The sequence below is a fragment of the Bemisia tabaci genome, chromosome 6, assembly GCF_918797505.1.
Source record: "Bemisia tabaci chromosome 6, PGI_BMITA_v3".
NCBI lineage: Eukaryota > Metazoa > Arthropoda > Insecta > Hemiptera > Aleyrodidae > Bemisia > Bemisia tabaci.
The window spans coordinates 14,426,981-14,445,168 of record NC_092798.1 but is presented as its reverse complement, the minus strand read 5'-3'; the positions used below and the strand labels follow the sequence as shown (position 1 = coordinate 14,445,168).

Here is an 18,188-nt window from a genome sequence, read left to right as displayed (position 1 = left end):
ACAATCGATATATCGCAAAGCACGCCACGCCACTGTTCGGAAAATATGCTAGGCGGCTGACGGACGTCTTGGAGAATAAAGATACCTGGACGGTAAATTAGATTGATTCCGCGTCCCCGGCTGGAAGTGCAGGTTAATAAGGGACTTCTGAGGCAATTAATTCCGTCACGTCATCCGGCCGATCCCTTTGTGTCAAAGAATGCGGCGCCGCGGCGGAGGCGCGGGGACGGGGCGCGCTCGCGAAATCGTCCCCGACCGAACGGGACGGGAGCGGAGGCTTTGCCTGTCCCTGTCGCAGCATCCTTGTCAAAGGACATTAATACTGTATTTTCTCCGTGATTAAGTCTCGAAATATATTCGCCCCTCGAGGGTAAACTAATTATTCTTCTCATGGATCCTGCCTTCGCGGCGTGTGGGTGGCGTGACGCACACTGGAGCGAGTCGATAGGAGAGGTCGGACAAAATTTTGAAACTTCAAACGCCTCTACTGCCGTGCCAAGGAAGAACGGTGTATGAAAATTCAAGAGTTGCCAAATTGCCCCGAAAAACATGTACATACATTAAGTCGCTTTCACAGCGCCGCCTCGCAGCTCTGCGACGCCCAATCGCCATTGCCCCCTATCCTCCCGGAGATCATCAGGCAATAATTGGCACCCTCTCATCTCCTCCTCCACCCCTTGTCGCCAACCTTTCACAGGACGGAAAAAAAATGTAAAAACATGTATTTTTGAAAATGACTATGCGTATTCTTATTCCTTCAAATTTTCAGACATTTTAGACAAAATTGAGAACAGAATTGTCTGAACAAATTGAAGAGAACAATCCACGATTTTCCTAGTAAATTAAGGTTTTATTGATGGAAATGTGGCGACGTCTGAAGGTTCATACTGGCGTTCTTCCTTAGCACGGTAGTATAACTTAACTCCGTTTATACAAAACTTTGAGATTCTAAAAGTGGTCTCATTGGTTTCCGCGTAAAACCTTCTTTTAAATCACCCCTTGAAATTTAAAATGTGACGAAATTAACATCAAAATTTGCAGTTTTAGTCAAAAATTTCATGTCCGATCTCTACAGCTGACTCGACCCACTGTGTGGCACGGCTGTGGGCGCCTCGCTCTCAAAACGCGCTGCGGCGCTGCGGTCCGCGCACTGTATGAAGCCGTAATCCACCGGTAGATATGCGCACTTCCGCTCTAGGTCACATTTCGAGGGCTGAGGAACAATGCTTATAGGGACCGTCCACAAATTACGTAAGGCACTTTTTCCGATTTTTAGATCCCCCCCCCCCCCTCCCCCCCGGTGAGGCACTCGTAAGGCCAGCCTGGGCCCACCCCCTTAAATTGAGGCACTGGATGCAACCCGTGTAACATTTTTTCTTCTATACTTTTTACTTTCTCGCTCCCCTAGGGTAGAGAGGAAGTATTGTCATCCTCCAAGAAAAAAAAAAAAAAAAAAGTTGAAATTTCATCATTTCTAGACGTTTTAAGGTCCCAGGAGTCAAAATAACCATACTTGAAAAAATGTGTGTCCGTCCGTCCGGCGTCCCCCAAATCTGTCTACAGCGATATCTCAGAATCTATCTGTTCGATTTCATTCAAAATTCTCACAGAACACCATATTTATGGTCTCCTTATGCACGTCCAACGATTTTGGGGTATGCTAAAATTTGGGGGGGCTAGGGTCAAATTGGGTTAAAGGTCCATTTTCAGCAAAATCACACGGAAAGCTCATTTTGAGGGACCGTAAATTTTGAAAAATGCCTTTAATTCTTTAAAAGTGGGCATCAAGCACATCACCTGGGTCATTAATTTAAGTTCCTAAAAGATCTTTGGACTAAACTCAAAATTCAAGGGATTACGAGGCCCAAAAGTAGGGCACTTTGCTCCGCGACATCACACAAACAACTCATTTTCAAAGACTGTAAATTTGAAAAAAAATGCCTTTCATTTCTTCGAAAGTTGGCATAAGAGCACCACCTGGTTCAATAATGTAAGTTCCTATGAGGTCTTTGGACTAAACTAAAAATTGAAGGGTTACGCGTCATATAGCGAGGAGAGCACTTCGGTCACACGGAGAGCTCATGGACTGTAGATTTTGAAAAAATGCCTTTAATTCTTTGAAAGTTGGCTCAAAAGCACCATCTGAGTCATTAATTTAAGTTCCTAAAGGATTCATGGACTAATCTCATAATTGCAGAGGGGCCGATAGGAAACGCTCAATTCTCTGATAAATGAGTCGGAACGCTTCTAGATAATAGCAGCAAACGCTTTGAGTCAGGTGAAACCTAGGAATTCAAATGCATTATATAATGCATCATATACTATTTCCAAAATTACTCCGTAGGTAATCACAAAGCAAAATTAGACAACTAATTAGATACATACTCACATTACAAAGGTACTATGATTCATCAAGCTAACGCCAAGAACTGACACTTAGATCTTTATTAAAAACTAATATGTTTGTTGTTAATGAATTTAGAATCCCGGCAGATTCCATCTTTTGCGGTTCCTTTTTACGAGGTACTAAGCACAAATATAATGTAATAATTCGGCACAAATATGACTGATTTAATGCTTGTTAATGAAGGAGGTTATAATTGTTATAACGTGACGTTTGTTGACTTGTCTCTCTGGTTGACGTTTGTCGATGGCGCTCTCTATTGTTTTCGCTTTGAGTTACGGGGGGGATACGCGGTAAGGAGATGGCGCTCCTGGCGGGCGTGTCGTGAACCTTCCAGCAGGTAGATTCGCCCGCCAAATTTAAAATTTGGGAGATGCTAAGCGAAAACCGTTTAGTTTTAAGACTATTTGAACATCGAATAGTCATTCTACCCATTCAAGTAGATATTTGATGGCTTTTGACCGTGCTTAAGGAGAGATTATTATAATATAAAATCGTATCTGAAGTATGATGTCAATGAATCTAATGGATCCTAATGAATCGTAGAAAAGCTAAGATTTTTACGGATCGCCATCTTTGACAGGAGACTTTGTTAATCAATTACATATTTAATTGAAGATGCCTCATAAAATCAACAAGTCGAGTCCGAATATATGAATTCATCACATATCGCGAAGACATTTACAATGAAGTTCAGTGGTTTGAATAAAAATTTCATAACTATTATCCTGTGATCAAAATTCCAATCAAACTTTATGATTTTGTAAAATTGGCAGTATTTTTCTAAATATTCCAGTAAAAGTGTCTATGCCGGCGCGAAGCGCCGGCTCGAGCGAGAAAGTCCCGTGCGGTCCCCGCACCAATCCGCTAAGCGGATGGGGGGGCGAAGCCCCCCAAATGCCGGCGCGTAGCGCCGGTACGCGGCGCGAAGCGCCGCGCATAAATTGGCCGGAGGCCATTTTTTTTTTTTCTTCTACACCGTTTGACCATGTAGCAGATAAAGATGTTCTAAAATGGGTTTACGGTAGAGGCAGAGCAAGTTCTTCTACATTATCTTCTGCAATAGATGAAAGGCTACTGGTGAATCTTCTAATGCAGAAGAAAATTAGAGCCGAAATAGAAGATCGCTGTCTCAAGGTCATCCGGAGGAATCCGGGGCTTCTCAGCGATATCGTAGAAGATAAAAACGATGTTGTCAGAAGAAAAGTAGCAGCTAAATCTTCTTCTACAATACATTGGAGTAAATGGGCAAAAATAGAAGAAAAAATATCAGATAAACTCGGTCTACACCCGGGTTTTTACTTCTAAATTTCGGTATACAGTGGCAAAAATAGAAGAAAAATGTTACACGGGAAAAAGGGCACTTCTCGATACGGTGTTTCAGAATCTCTGTTGCCAATTAATCCCTTGGAAAAGGCTTTAATGTTTTGATTTTTCCAGAATTCTTTCCACAGGAAATTGCAGAATCATAAGGAATATTCAGTGAAAGGAGGGGTGGCGATTTGGGCCATTTCCGGCCCCACCTAATCCGGGACTTTTTTTGCTGTGATTCGTTACGTATAAGTGTCAAGAGAAAGCATGCCAAGTTTCAGGCCGATCGGCCCAATATTCGGGGGGCAGGGGCCCCCCGAATTTTTAAGCGCAAAATCGGTTTTAATTTTGTAGCGCCGTCAATTTCGCTCGTATACAGATGAAAATTGGGTGCCAGGGGTAAAATTTTGCGTTCTTTCCATTTCCGCCGTCAAAATTGGCACTGGGGCAAAATTAAGGGGGATTTTGGGGGGTTTTTCGCGATTTTTCGCGTTTTTTACCAATTTTCTGCGGTTTTCATGCTTTAAGTCAGAGATTTTCAGCCAAACGACCACAGATTTGATTTCTACGCAAAAAATTACATAGGAACACAATGACCAACTAACACTCAACAGCGGATTTCTCTAGGAAAAACTGACCCATAAGTATGTGTTCACTCAGAAATTTTGAAAATAGCCATGTTTCGGGTACAGCCCAAGCTTGTAGCACTACCATATTCACATATGATACGCTCTAGGTCGACCCTGTTGATATTATCGGGAACTTGAAATGCTACCCGCTTGGGCGGAGGGTCGAATTCTCCTCAGAAACGAATAAAAAGGCGATAAAATTACGTTTCACGTGAATTGTTGCGAGAGGAATGTTATTATATCGGCAACTTTCACCTCCAACTTATGTAATTTTTTGCGTGCTTTCCATTTCTGCCATGAAAATTGGCATCAAAGCAATTTAAAACGGGTTTTTTGGGGTTTTTTATCATTTTTTATCATATTTTACCAGTTTTTTCCGGTCTTTAGCGGTTTTCATGTTTGAAACCTCACCAAATGAGCCAAACGACCACAAATTTTAATTTTTCTCAAAATACATTTACTATCACATCCATAAAATACGTCACGGATGAATCGTATAGCAGAAGAAATGTTGTGTAAAATCCTTATCTCTCATTCTGAATCCTCGTCAGACCATAAGTAAGCAGCATCCTCTAGGCAGTCTCCATAAGAGGATGACAGTCTTCGGGGCTCTTTTTCTTGATGTCGGTAAAAACCAAGAAACCACAGAACTGATATGCCACATGAGGTTTCAAACATGAAAACCGCTAAAGACCGGAAAAAACTGGTAAAAAATGATAAAAAATGATAAAAAACCCCAAAAAACCCGTTTTAAATTGCTTTGATGCCAATTTTCATGGCAGAAATGGAAAGCACGCAAAAAATTACATAAGTTGGAGGTGAAAGTTGCCGATATAATAACATTCCTCTCGCAACAATTCACGTGAAACGTAATTTTATCGCCTTTTTATTCGTTTCTGAGGAGAATTCGACCCTCCGCCCAAGCGGGTAGCATTTCAAGTTCCCGATAATATCAACAGGGTCGACCTAGAGCGTATCATATGTGAATATGGTAGTGCTACAAGCTTGGGCTGTACCCGAAACATGGCTATTTTCAAAATTTCTGAGTGAACACATACTTATGGGTCAGTTTTTCCTAGAGAAATCCGCTGTTGAGTGTTAGTTGGTCATTGTGTTCCTATGTAATTTTTTGCGTAGAAATCAAATCTGTGGTCGTTTGGCTGAAAATCTCTGACTTAAAGCATGAAAACCGCAGAAAATTGGTAAAAAACGCGAAAAATCGCGAAAAACCCCCCAAAATCCCCCTTAATTTTGCCCCAGTGCCAATTTTGACGGCGGAAATGGAAAGAACGCAAAATTTTACCCCTGGCACCCAATTTTCATCTGTATACGAGCGAAATTGACGGCGCTACAAAATTAAAACCGATTTTGCGCTTAAAAATTCGGGGGGCCCCTGCCCCCCGAATATTGGGCCGATCGGCCTGAAACTTGGCATGCTTTCTCTTGACACTTATACGTAACGAATCACAGCAAAAAAAGTCCCGGATTAGGTGGGGCCGGAAATGGCCCAAATCGCCACCCTCCTTTTAGTGAAACGGGTGCATTCACTTTCCTTACAATGAATGAAATATCAGAGGAGACTTTGAAACACTGCAACGAGAAGTGCCCTTTCCGCATCCAGTGCCTCAATTACGTAAGGCTGGCCAGGCCTCCCCCCTTCTATCGTTTAAATGCATAATTTAATGAAAAATTGGCGTTAAAACAAATCGGTATCGTTTTAAACATTACTAATCGCTGGTAGGAGATCATAAAGAACAACAGCTGTATTGAAAATATTACTAGTTTTTAGATTCAAAAAGTTCAGAAAAAATTACATTTTAACAATAAAACATTAAACGTCTAAAAATACGAAATTTGGACTAGCCAGTCTTTAAATTAACGAAATTTGGAAGAGAAACAAAATTTGAGCGGTGAAGGAATGCTTGATCTATCGGCGGGGCTGGGCCAACTGTTCAAAAGTTTTTTTCCCTCCTCAATAATAAGTGTTTGGCTTACGTAAGGCAGCGCTTGACCCCCCTCCCCCCACAAAGTACCCCTCGACCCCCTTCCTCCCCCTAAGGGCCTTACGTAATTTGTGGACGGCCCCTTATCTGCAAACTGACAATTTTACAGGACGAAGAAAAATTAGGTGAAGCAAGCTGCTTCATCTAAAATCGATTGTTTTGCATGAACTTGAATTGAGGAAAAACGGTGTTGGCAACTTTCAAGAATCGCCCTTGCACAGTCTTTGTGTCTATTAAATGGACGTATTTATGCTAAAAGGAATTATGTTCCACGCAAACCCAATGCACATAGTTCTTTTTAGCATAAATACGTCCAAATGAATAACGCTGCGGATAAATTCACCAATTCCACAAAGAAGCACATCAGTTTGCTTGTCAAAAGGAAAGAGGAAAAAACATTTAAAAACGCCTCCTGGAAGAATTAAATATTTTATTTCATACTTTTCCTTTCTTTGAAAGGCGAATGTAAGTTTCGTTCCGTCGGTAATTTTACCTTCTTTTTCAGTGTGTCCGTGTTTCAATTAAGACCTCTCGGTTAATTGTTCGGTGACTAAAGGATGCAAATTCGTCACCGGCGAGCGAATTAATGAATTTTAATCCTGGATTGCAGGTAATAAAGCAACTTGTGCGATTACGTCTGCTAAGCTGAAAGTTTTTACTATTTTTTCACTCCTGAAGTATTCAGCTGGGACTTTTATTTTACCGACTTGGTGACTGGCAGATGAGTTGAGGATTTCTCAGGACTTTGAATCCGAATGACAAATTTGAGATGGGAAACATCGAGAGATTATGAGGACTTCCTAGTTGTTACAGCGACTTCAACTGCGGAAACACGATGAAAAGCGCTTTGCTCTCTATCTGACGATATTTCCGAATACCAGTAGCGTGGCGTGCTTTGCGATATATTGATTGATCCGGCATTTAAACCTACGGAAAAGGATCGATAAGCAGGGTGTTCACAACTAACATCTTAATAATCGATTCTTTACCGTGGATTTAAATGGGGAAATATCGATATTCGACCACGCCTCACCACTGCCGAATACCGATGAAACTTCTAAATTAAGTTAGCGGAAGTTTCATAATGCGGTAAAACCCGACTTCGCAATTGCAAACTTCTTGTCTTTAACCTACATCTGTTGCCATTTTGACGAGAAATCCCAACGCTTGAGATACAGTTCGCCTCGCAATCAAGAGCCAAAAATTAATTTGGAAATAATTGAATCAACATTACGAAGGATAACATCGGTCTAAGACGGCGTTTAGGCTCTCTCAAACCTCCCTGACTCACAGCGCAAACAATTTGGGGCTTCCATGAGATAAGGAACTGCTGGAGAACGACTATAAAAACGCCACCAGGGGTCGAAAATAATCAAATTTGAGATACTAGTATATATACCACTGTTCACAGGAGAGTTACACTATAAATCAATTCGGCATAAAAATGCCCAAAAATGTTTACTTTTGACTGATTAAATTTTGCAGCCCAGAATATTCAACTATGGGATCAAACCTTGAGTTTTTGGACTACCGCTCTCTTTTTGAGCCGTAGTATCTAGATTTATTTTGGGAGGAAAGCTCCGTACTTTTGATGGATGCCTGCCATTCCTAATATATTAGAGAGCCTTTAGTCTCGTATGATACTGTGCAATACCTCTGGTGTGAAATAGTTGCTTCAAGCGCCGTGGCACGCTGCAGTGCGGCAGGCGGGAAGCCAGCGCGGAACGCGCATCGGCGCCTACAAACCTAACAGGGATACTTCACGCGTTGCGCAATGCGTGAAGTATCCCTGTTAGTTTGTAGGCGCCGATGCGCCGCCGCTCCGCTTTGTGTTAGGCTCTAGTATTTAATCTGGCGGAGTCAGCGTTATTCAACTCATGATTTTGAAATGTTTGCACATCCTGTATGGATTATTCTCGTTTTAATTGATGGAAAAAAATATGTATTAAAGGAAAATATAACGTGTGTTTTGTAAATATTAAGGTGGTTCCGTATCAAACTTAATGATTTCCGAAGCACACGAATTTTTACACAACTTCTTATAGCCTTTTATAATCGATGGAGAAAAAGCAACAGCCAGGCGATAACGTGTAAAGCCCGGCGATAGGAACTATAGCCCGGCTGCATAATTTTTTATTGCTTCGTATAGCCCGGTCGTATGATTTTCACCGCATTCTACAGCCAGATATATGATTTTCTGTAGCTTTCTATAGCCGGCTATAAAAATTCCTATGGTATTTTGAAACGCAGCTCTTATCGCCAATTTTTACCAGGGTAAGTTTGTTTTTAAAAGTTTTTTAAAATTTTGTAAAATTTTGTAAAATTGTATAAAGTTTATCAATTTAACGACTTGTGTAGTGGTTTAAACTCCTGTATTATATTTTCGCATGATCCTGCATGCAGTTATCTACGTGTATACTTGCTGCATGATAAGCACTGTCATAAATCCAGCACCGGCTACTAGACTTCCTAAAAATTGTACATATACACTCAGTAATCTAGTAATCACGAATAATCTTTCTTATCCGTGTATTTTAAGACTTAATTTTTCATGTTCGAAGCTGAAAATTATATTTCCGGTGAAAATAAAAGTTTACTTTGAGTGGTAAAGAAATGAAATAAGCGGCACATAATTTATTTTTTGAAATAATAGGGAGTGTTATTCACATACAAAACCCCTGAAGTACCAACTTTTCGACCTGAATTACCAAAATCGTTCCTGATTTCAATTCCTTCAGGCCGTGGAAGTTAAAAATGGAGGGAAATTACAATAAATGAACTTATTCCCACAAAAGAATGAAGATTAATTTGGATCTGAAATTTCAAGATTTTTTCTTGACGAGTTTTTTGGATGTAAAATTCCGGATGAGTTTTTTGGAATTAAAATCCCACCGCGTCATTTTCGATTGATTATTATTTAGTATCTAATAATCAGCGGACTTTTTCTTGGTTAACACTGGGAGAATAGAGGCCAATTTGTCTTTCATTTTTCTGAAACACAGAGACTGCCAAAAATGTATTTCATTACCTATGAAAGATCAAGGCGTTGTCGGGAAGTCAAATAATCCTAAAAATCTCAGTAAAAGGCCTTCATCGGAAGTCATGGGGGTATGGTGAGGTCCAGGGGTCCCAAAGTCTTCTTGACTACGCATTAGCGCTAACTAAATAAAGAAAACATGGAAAAATGCGAAGCAGAAGTGGAACACGAGACGTGTAAGTCCTCATCACGACCATTTTAATTTTATTCCCAGGGCGGAAACGCAAGCGAAGTAGAGATTTATAGCACATGTAATTTGTAGCATTAACAGCGCAAATATTTCCCCTTTAATTAGCGTTAACGTTTCTCGGACAATTTAATTGATCCCTTCGTAGCGGCTTCATAATTCTTGCCATAAAACAGTTGCAACAGTATCCGAGGTCTAATTTCATTCAAACTCACGTTTTTATCGTCCTAATTGCGTTATGAATGATAATTAATTTATTCTAACTGTCGATAGGGTTTGGGGAACAAGAATAAAAATGGCCGTAATAATTGAACGCTTGCCAGCGCAATCTCACGCAAGAGGCAAGAATACAGATCTGGGGAGGAGCGAATACCAATCTGGTTGAAAGCTACATGGGGTTTGGCTCGCTCATAAGCGACTGCACATGTGCGTGATTTTAAGCACACGTGCAGTACTCCATACACGCAAACATTCAAACTTTAATGGCGTCAAAAATTTCAACGTCAAAACAAGCGTTAACATTTAATGACGACGATGTATTCATGTCATGTAAATCTGGCCACCAGGGAACACTGTTAACTCCCCCTATCTTGTCCAAAATTTTCCGCTTTATACCTAAATTCATTTCTAAAGATCACTCGACTAAATAAACTTAATATGTGGTGCATTCGGTAGATTCTACTCTAAATTTCGATTAATCTCGGTTTGAATATTTGCAAAAGCCAGAGAGAATGTCGAGGGAGACTTTTACTTTTAAATATCATACCTTTTTTTCAGAAATTCGATTAATTTTATGGTAATTTTTATATTAAGGGAAATTTAACCCCCCTCCACTCCACTAAATCTCGGCTGAAATGGCTCACATAAAATTAACTAAAATATTACTTGTACCTGAGTGCGTAGAAGGTTCCATCTTGTCGGCGGTCATAGTCTCAGATATTCGGTTGTGTCTGGCTATAATCGATGAACGTCAGGATGAATGTTAAATACCTACTTAGACTTGCCGCCAAAATCAAAGTCTTTGCGTGATTCTGAACAACCAACGAGGAAGCGAATTCCAATTTCACGTTAGAAAACGGCGTCATCTTGGGCAACAACATAAAAACGACTTGCCTCTGAGCACGTTTCAGTTGTTGCAAAACAATGTTGCTGTAGGAGTTCCTAGAGTCCCTTTATACTGAGAGTCAAGACAAACGGGAATAAAGATTACAGAAATTGAACGTTTTTTGTAATCTTTGATCGGCCCATTCTTAAATTCCTTTCTCCGTTCCCTCTCTCATTCCGTTTGTTCCTTGCCGAACCCGTAATTCCCCGGTCCATTCCAAATTATAATCGTTGCAATCGGTGAAAATGTAATCTTTATTCCCGTTTGTGACACTGTGGAGGCCTAAAATGCGGGAACCAATCAGAAATGGATTCACATGGTCTTGACTCTCAGTATGAAGGGACTCCAGGGCTCCCTTATTTTGCGCGCAAAAATAAGCCCCGCCCCCCCCCCCCCCCAACATAAAACGACTTCGAACAAAATGCGATTGTTGCTTGTTGCGAGTGTTGCCGCCAAACAAAATACGACTTCTTACTGGGCAAAATTTGGCAGTCTTAAAGAGCGCATACGTTGTTTCTCCTCTGCACTGCTATTTCAATCTCGCTGCGGAAGGAATCGAGGCAGTCTGATTAGCGAGGGCTCACGTAAACCGCGAGGTGCCAACACCCCCGCCGCGACGAAACGGCCAATTTTGGGTGGAGTCACCACCCTTTCCGGCCATTGAGGCCGCCGCCGATAACTCAATCAAAGGCATAAAAAGGCCCGACATGCCCGCGGCGTGCAATCAATTACGATCCTCCCCGCCGCTGCCAAATCGCCCATAAAATGCGGAACCACCCCTTCCCTCGGGATTCCAAACTTCACACCACTCGACAACGAGCCTCTAAGGTGGTTGATTGGAACACCACCGTGCAGTCTTGCCCCCACACTGCCGCGCTAAGGAAGAACGTCATATGGACCTTCAGGCGTTGCCACGTTTACTCCGATACAAAACGAATTTACTGGGGGAATTGTGAATATTTTTTTTCAAATTTTTTGGAGAATTTTGTTTACAATTTAATCTGAAATATCTGAAAATTTCAAGGACAAAAATGCATAACTTTCCTCAAAAATATATGTTTTATCCGGATCAATTTGGTAACTCTCGAGGGTTCATACGGCGTTTTTCCTTCGCACACCCCCACACCCCCGCGTCTCCCGTCACTGCATGTCGTGTTGTTTGATGCAAGCGTTGTTCACCGTTAATAAGCTGTAGCACACCGCGGCAGTGGTGTGGCGTGAAATGCGATATATCGATTGTTATGCCATTTAAACCTATGGAAAAGGATCGATAAATAGGGTGTTCGCAGCGGACACCTTAATAATCGATTCTTTACCATAAGTTTAAATGGCATAAAAATCGATGTATCGCAATTCACGCCACGCCACTGCACCGCGGGTTCCAGTTGCGCATCGCGAAGTTTCGATGAACCGCGGATCTGCAGGAAACTAGTTTTGGTATGCTAACGACTAATAATAGATTTGGTCGTAATTCGCACTATGCCAGATAAAGGAGCGTACTTCCATTCTAAGGTTGCAAGATTCACTCAAAATACTTGTGCTACAGTATGACATTGCAGTTCCAGTTCAAATTTTTTCTGATTTTTGTTTGTCTATATGTATGTTTTAATATCTCTAAAAAAGAAGATGGAGAATTTTACACTTCCTGCTTTTTTAGATATTCGTTGTATTATCGAACATTACTCTGTAAATGTAATGCAATTCGTTTAGTTTTAGTATTAAATCATGTAAATAGATACAAGGAAATACTTGCAACAGTTATATTATGAGATGAAATTCCTTTAAAAAAAAAAACTTGTGTGTAGTCAAATAAAAATTTAGTGAAATTTATCATAAAAGACGCCCGAATTTTTCTTAGTAAAATTAAACTTTGCTAGTGGAAATTTTACAACGTTTAGCTGTAATTAAGTTCTTTTCTCTGGAGAGCAAACGAAGAGATGAACATGCCCAATTACTGCAATCAGCTATCAAGCCTCTCAAGCATCTCTTTTATGCAACTTTTTAAAGGCAAACTGTTTGGAGTAAGGTTCAATTTTAATCCTGATATAATTTTTTGTTCGTTGAAATAATTTTTTTTGGTAATATTCAGGCCGCATAACACGACGCAAGAACGTGAAATGAATAAGAACGCCTGGATGCAACTATTTGACCTTTGTGGATGTGCGTGTTGCATATGCAAATACTTGAAGGCGTTTTGTTTTCGTCCGCGTTCTTCGAACCCTTAAAATAATGTGCAGATTTCAGTGAGGCAGCCTGCTGCATCTAAAATTGATAATTTTGTCTATCGACAGTCCAAGTGGGGAACCACATCTCTATTGTGGTGTCTCAAAATTTCTGCTTGTATTTCATTATTTCAAAAGGAAACAAGCCAACATTATAGCTTGATTTCGCACAAATACTATGCTAGCAAAGAGGAAAAATAAAGGAAGTTTTCAAAAAAATTACGTTCTGCAGTTTCCAACAGAAAAATAAAGTATCACAGAAAGTGTGCAACGTCGCAACCGGAGATAATTGGTTTTCCCCTTTGACCATCGATATAATGATTGCCGATTTAAAATTCTATCAATTCGGCAAAAAACTCCAGGGTGAGAAAATCTTCGGGTCCTTCACTGAATCGAAATGAAGTTCACGATTGGCCTTCGGCAAAAGTCTCCGGGGAAATATCTCAAGTTGCACTTGAGCAACAATTTGAAAAAACGAGGAAAGGTACGGAAGCGAGTTACTTACTTTATGGAACACAACTAAAAGATCATCTAGTTTGCCGTGAAGATCACCACAAATCGTCACTTGCTTCGAGCTCAGGGTCGAAACTTCGTTCAGATTAGGTAGTGTTTTCAGACGTTTCACAGCTTGCTTTAAAATTGAAGATATATATTTTGCGTGCAGTCTATGCTGAAAAAAGATGTAAATAGACAGAAATAGTATTAATTTATCAGTGCTTTCGTCGAAATGACTTAAACTAACTGAACAGATTTCCTTTACTCACGATGTGATTTTCTTTACTTTAGTGACTCGCTACGGACCACTAAGCAAGATACAGTGGCGAGACGTGAACGCTCGATTATCCCCTGACCCCCCCCCCCCCCCCCCCCCACGAAAGAGAGATTATCACCTTTGTTAGCTTATGCCCTGTTTATCGATCCTTTTTCATAGGTTTAAATGGCAATCCATCTATCACAAAGCACGCCTCGCCACTGGCAAGGTGCGAATTTAAGTATTTTGATACATGTTTCTGCTTCAAGATATCACTTAAAACACGATTTTCGAACGGATAATTACCGAAATCAGCTTCCAACTTCGATATTAAAGTTTTTTTTATTCAGGAATGGTTACAAAACATTTTAAATTCCCGCCCCTAAGAAAAACTTGGATCAACTTGAATCAAATTGCGCACTACAGCGGTTTTGCACGCCTGCTGAATCGAGCAGTCTTTCATCCCCACTCTGAGTGTTAAAAAAATTCCAACAGCTCAGTGGCGAGGCGTGGACTAATGACAATCAATATTTTCTCATCAAAATCTATGGAGAGGAATCGATGATTAAGGCATCCGTTGCAAACATCCTTATAATCGATCTTTTTAGATAGATTTAAATAGCACAACAATCGATCCATCGCAAAGCACGCCACGTCACTCAAAAGCTGAGCCGAAGCGCTGAGGTTGAGGTTGCCATATTTTCATAACGGAGAGACCATACGTGAAGGTTTAGTTCGTTATTTAACTCGAGTAAAATATTGTTTTTTGTATGAGCGGGAGATATGATCTAATTAATCGAAAGACGTTTTAATGTTGGGTAGAAGTTACTTACAATGATTTTCGTTGCTTCGCTCGTGTTTCATGTGATTTTTTGATAAGGAAACATCGATTTTTTTAAAAAAATTTGTTTTTAACCTTTTATTTATATAGTTCTCCTACCATAGCAGTATTAGGAAATTATACATTAGATTACATTAGGATTTACATTAGGTAACTGGTGGACACAGGGTCCTAACTTATAAACACACATGTATCACAATACATAAATTCGCACCTTATCTAGGGATCAATTTGACCGAATTTTGCCCTGATTTCCCAACCTATCAAGTTAAAATTAAGTCACGAAGGGAGCTAAAAAGTTAAATCCCTCGCATTAAACGAGGTGGAATAAATAAAACGATTTCTCTGGACAGATTATTATTGACGCCTCCCAACTCTCCTTCCCCCCTCAGCTGCCCAATCCTGTCACTTTAATTAAATCGGAAGTCAAGACACTGAGATTCATCAGTGCTCTTGAAAGTAAGTCAACCTTATTTTCCTTGCTTCGTCGAACCGGAGTGAGGAAATTGAAGTTATCAGCAAATTTAAGAGACTTTAAAATATAGACACTGATAAGTTAAGTCGAAACAGCACATCGCGATGGTGCAAAAGTTTACGACAGGAAATAATCATACAACGGGAGGTTTGGAAATCAATTCGCAAATGAGGTATTTATAATGGACCGCGTTTAGCAGAAAAGAACCAAGCCACATCAGCTGCTGCCAAATTTGACCGGGCAATTTACTTTTTTACAAGAGAACGTTTTTGTGGAAACCTTTGAAAATTTTAAGGAATTTGCTTCGCACTATGCAGACAATTCACTGAAATTGGCACAAAAATCTGCACCACTGTTTTCATGTAAAAAATTAAATTGCCCGATTAAATTTGGCAATAGCTGATTTGGCTTGGTTCCTTTCTGCGTAACGCGATCCACTTAAAGTTAGCCAAATGTCGAATCTGAGAGAGCGCAGCGCAGTGCTTTTAATCACACCTTGTTTGGTACCCGTACTGAAATAGAACGCCGTATGAGTCTTCGGATACTGCCTAATTTTCTTTGATAAAATATTGATGTTTTCAGGAAAACTTTCAGATACTTTCCTTCCGATTTTGTCCTGAATTTCACTTGCAATTTAAATCTAACGCAACTCAAAATTTACGAGGAAAGAATATTTATGAATTTGATTAAAAATTAGTATTTTATCAGGAAAAATTTGACATCATTTGAATGTTCATGCGACGTTTCTCCTTTGGCACGATATTATTTCCGAGGGAAATTATTGAGTATGGACGCTATAAAAACTGGTGAACAAGCAACGAGGAGAAGATAATCTAAAGCAGAAGAAGAAAAAGAAAAGAAGGAGACGAAGAAGAAGAAGAAGAAGAAAAGAGGATGAAAAAGAGAAATAGAAGAAAAAGAAAGAAAGAGGAAGAAAAAGAAAAAGAAAAAAAGAAAAGAGGAAGAAGAAGAAAAAGGAAATGAAAAGAATAATAATAATAAAAAGAAAATTAGAGGAAGAAAAAGAAAAAAAGAAGAATAAATAAAAAGGAAAGAAAAAGAATAAAAAGAAAAAAAGAAGAATAAAAAGAAAAGAAAAAGAATAAAAAGAAAAAAAGAAGAATAAAAAGAAAAAAAAGAAGAAAAAAAAAGAAGAAAAAGAAAAGAAGAAAAAGAAAAAGAAAAGAAGAAAAAGAAAAAGAAAAGGAGAAAAAGAAAAGAAGATGAAGAAAAAGAAATGAGGAGAAGAAAAAGAAATGAGGAGAAGAAGGAGAGAAGAAAATGAAAAGAAGAAGAAGAAGAAAAGGGGAAGTAATAAAGAAGAATTAGCAGCATCTGTCTCCAACAGAAGATTACATTAAGAGCACATATGGTGATTCTTTAATGATCCAGAAATGTTTATACATATGAAAGGAGATATTGGGGATGGAAACTTACTTTTTCCTTCTGGAAGGTTTCGATGAGATTCTTGGCATCCTGGCTGGTGATCGGGTTCCCGACGTGGACGCCCTTGTACCTGTTGTCGGGCGGCATCGTCGGCGACTCCACATCATCCAGGCCGGAGAGTCTCCTGTCGTGAGTCGAGGGCCCGTCAACGATCCCTGATCAATGAAATCCCTCACAATAAGCTCAAAACACTCCCCTGGATCCAACGTCAAGAATCTTACTTTTCGTCTCATGTCCAAATAGCCATGGATCAAAGCTCAAAACTTTCATAAGAAAGTTACGTTTAAGTAAGACCGTATTTTTTTTTTTTTTTTTTTTTTTTTTTTTTTTTTGTCACAATAAGTCTATTATTATCAAAAGAAATATGTTATAACAGGTGTGAAATTAACTATAGTATTCAAGAGATAATTGTAAATGTAAATAGCTTAGGTGTATACGTATACGGTATCACATTATGTAAGAATGTACATAATAATATGAAATATAATAAGAGATGGAATTAACAAAGAAAATATAACTAGCAGTGTAAATACGATTAGAGATAAGACCGTATTTAAATAAGGCTTAATTCTCTCCCTAGTTGTCCAGATCCGGCGGATCAAAATCCCACGAATAGCGGGAAAAATTGGGATACACGGTTTTATTTTTTTAAGTTGTTCTTTTGGGTATAAAGAATGCTCACAAAAAAGTCCCCATGAATCCGAGTTGTGCTGAACCCCCCTGGTAAAAATGGGCAGTAGAATATGTGTTCCAAAATACTATAGACCTAAAGCCGGCTGTAAGATTTCCAATAGCTTCTGTAGCCGGCTGTACAATTTCTTATAGCCTTTTATAGCCGATGGTGATTAAGCAACTCACAGCCAGGCGATAAAGTGTATGCTAAACGTCACTAATTACGGATGCTAGGACTTAGTGAGTTTTTGGACCACTGCTCTCTTTTTGGGCCGTAGTATCTTGATTTATTTTGCGAGGAAAGCTCCGTACTTTTGAAGGATGCCTGCCATTCCTAATATGTTGGAGCGCCTTCAATTTCGTATGATACTGTGCAATACCTCTGGTGTGAAATAGTTGCTTCAAGCGCCGTGGCACGCTGCGGTGCGGCAGGCGGGCAGCCAGCGCGGAACGCGCATCGGCGCCTACAAACCTAACAGGGATACCTCACGCATTGCGCCATGCGTGAAGTATCCCAGTTAGGTTTGTAGGCGCCAGTGCGTCGCCGCTCCGCTTTGTGTTAGGCTCTAATATTTAATCTGGCGGAGTCAGCGTTATTCAACTCATGATTTTGAAATGTTTGCATATCCGGAATGGATTATTCTCGTTTTAATTGATAAAAAAAAAAATATGTATTGAAAGAAAATATAACGTGTGTTTTGTAAATATTTAGGTGGTTCCGTATGAAACTTAATGATTTCCAAAGCACACGAATTTCTACCCAATTTCTTATAGCCTTTTATAATCGATGGCGAAAAAGCAACAGCCAGGCGATAAAGTGTAAAGCCCGGCGATAGGAACTATAGCCCGGCTGCATACTTTTTCATCGCTTCGTATAGCCCGGCTGTATGGTTTTCTCCGCATTCTACAGCCAGCTATATGCTTTTCTGTAGCCTTCTTTAGCCGGCTATAAGAATCCCTATGGTATTTTGAAACGCAGCTCTTATCGCCAATTTTTACCAGGGCCAGGAGAGGGGAAAGGGTCAAATTGCGGAGTTTCGAGTTTTTCTTGACTTTTGTGCTTTAAATGTTGGCTTGAGTGCAATAAAAGATTGTATTCAATTTA

The 18,188-nt window shown here is 39.8% G+C and overlaps 1 protein-coding gene across 1 annotated transcript in view; it reads right to left on the bottom strand.

The window, feature by feature from the left end:
* rdgC (retinal degeneration C) overlaps nt 1-18,188 on the bottom strand; it is a 216,045-nt gene that overhangs the window by 67,399 nt on the left and 130,458 nt on the right. Inside the window, exons 5-6 of the mRNA XM_072301513.1 lie at nt 16,403-16,566; nt 13,404-13,568 (exon numbers count right to left, since the gene is read on the bottom strand). Coding sequence (XP_072157614.1) covers nt 13,404-13,568; nt 16,403-16,566 — 329 coding nt within the window. The remainder of the gene's footprint in view (nt 1-13,403; nt 13,569-16,402; nt 16,567-18,188) is intronic.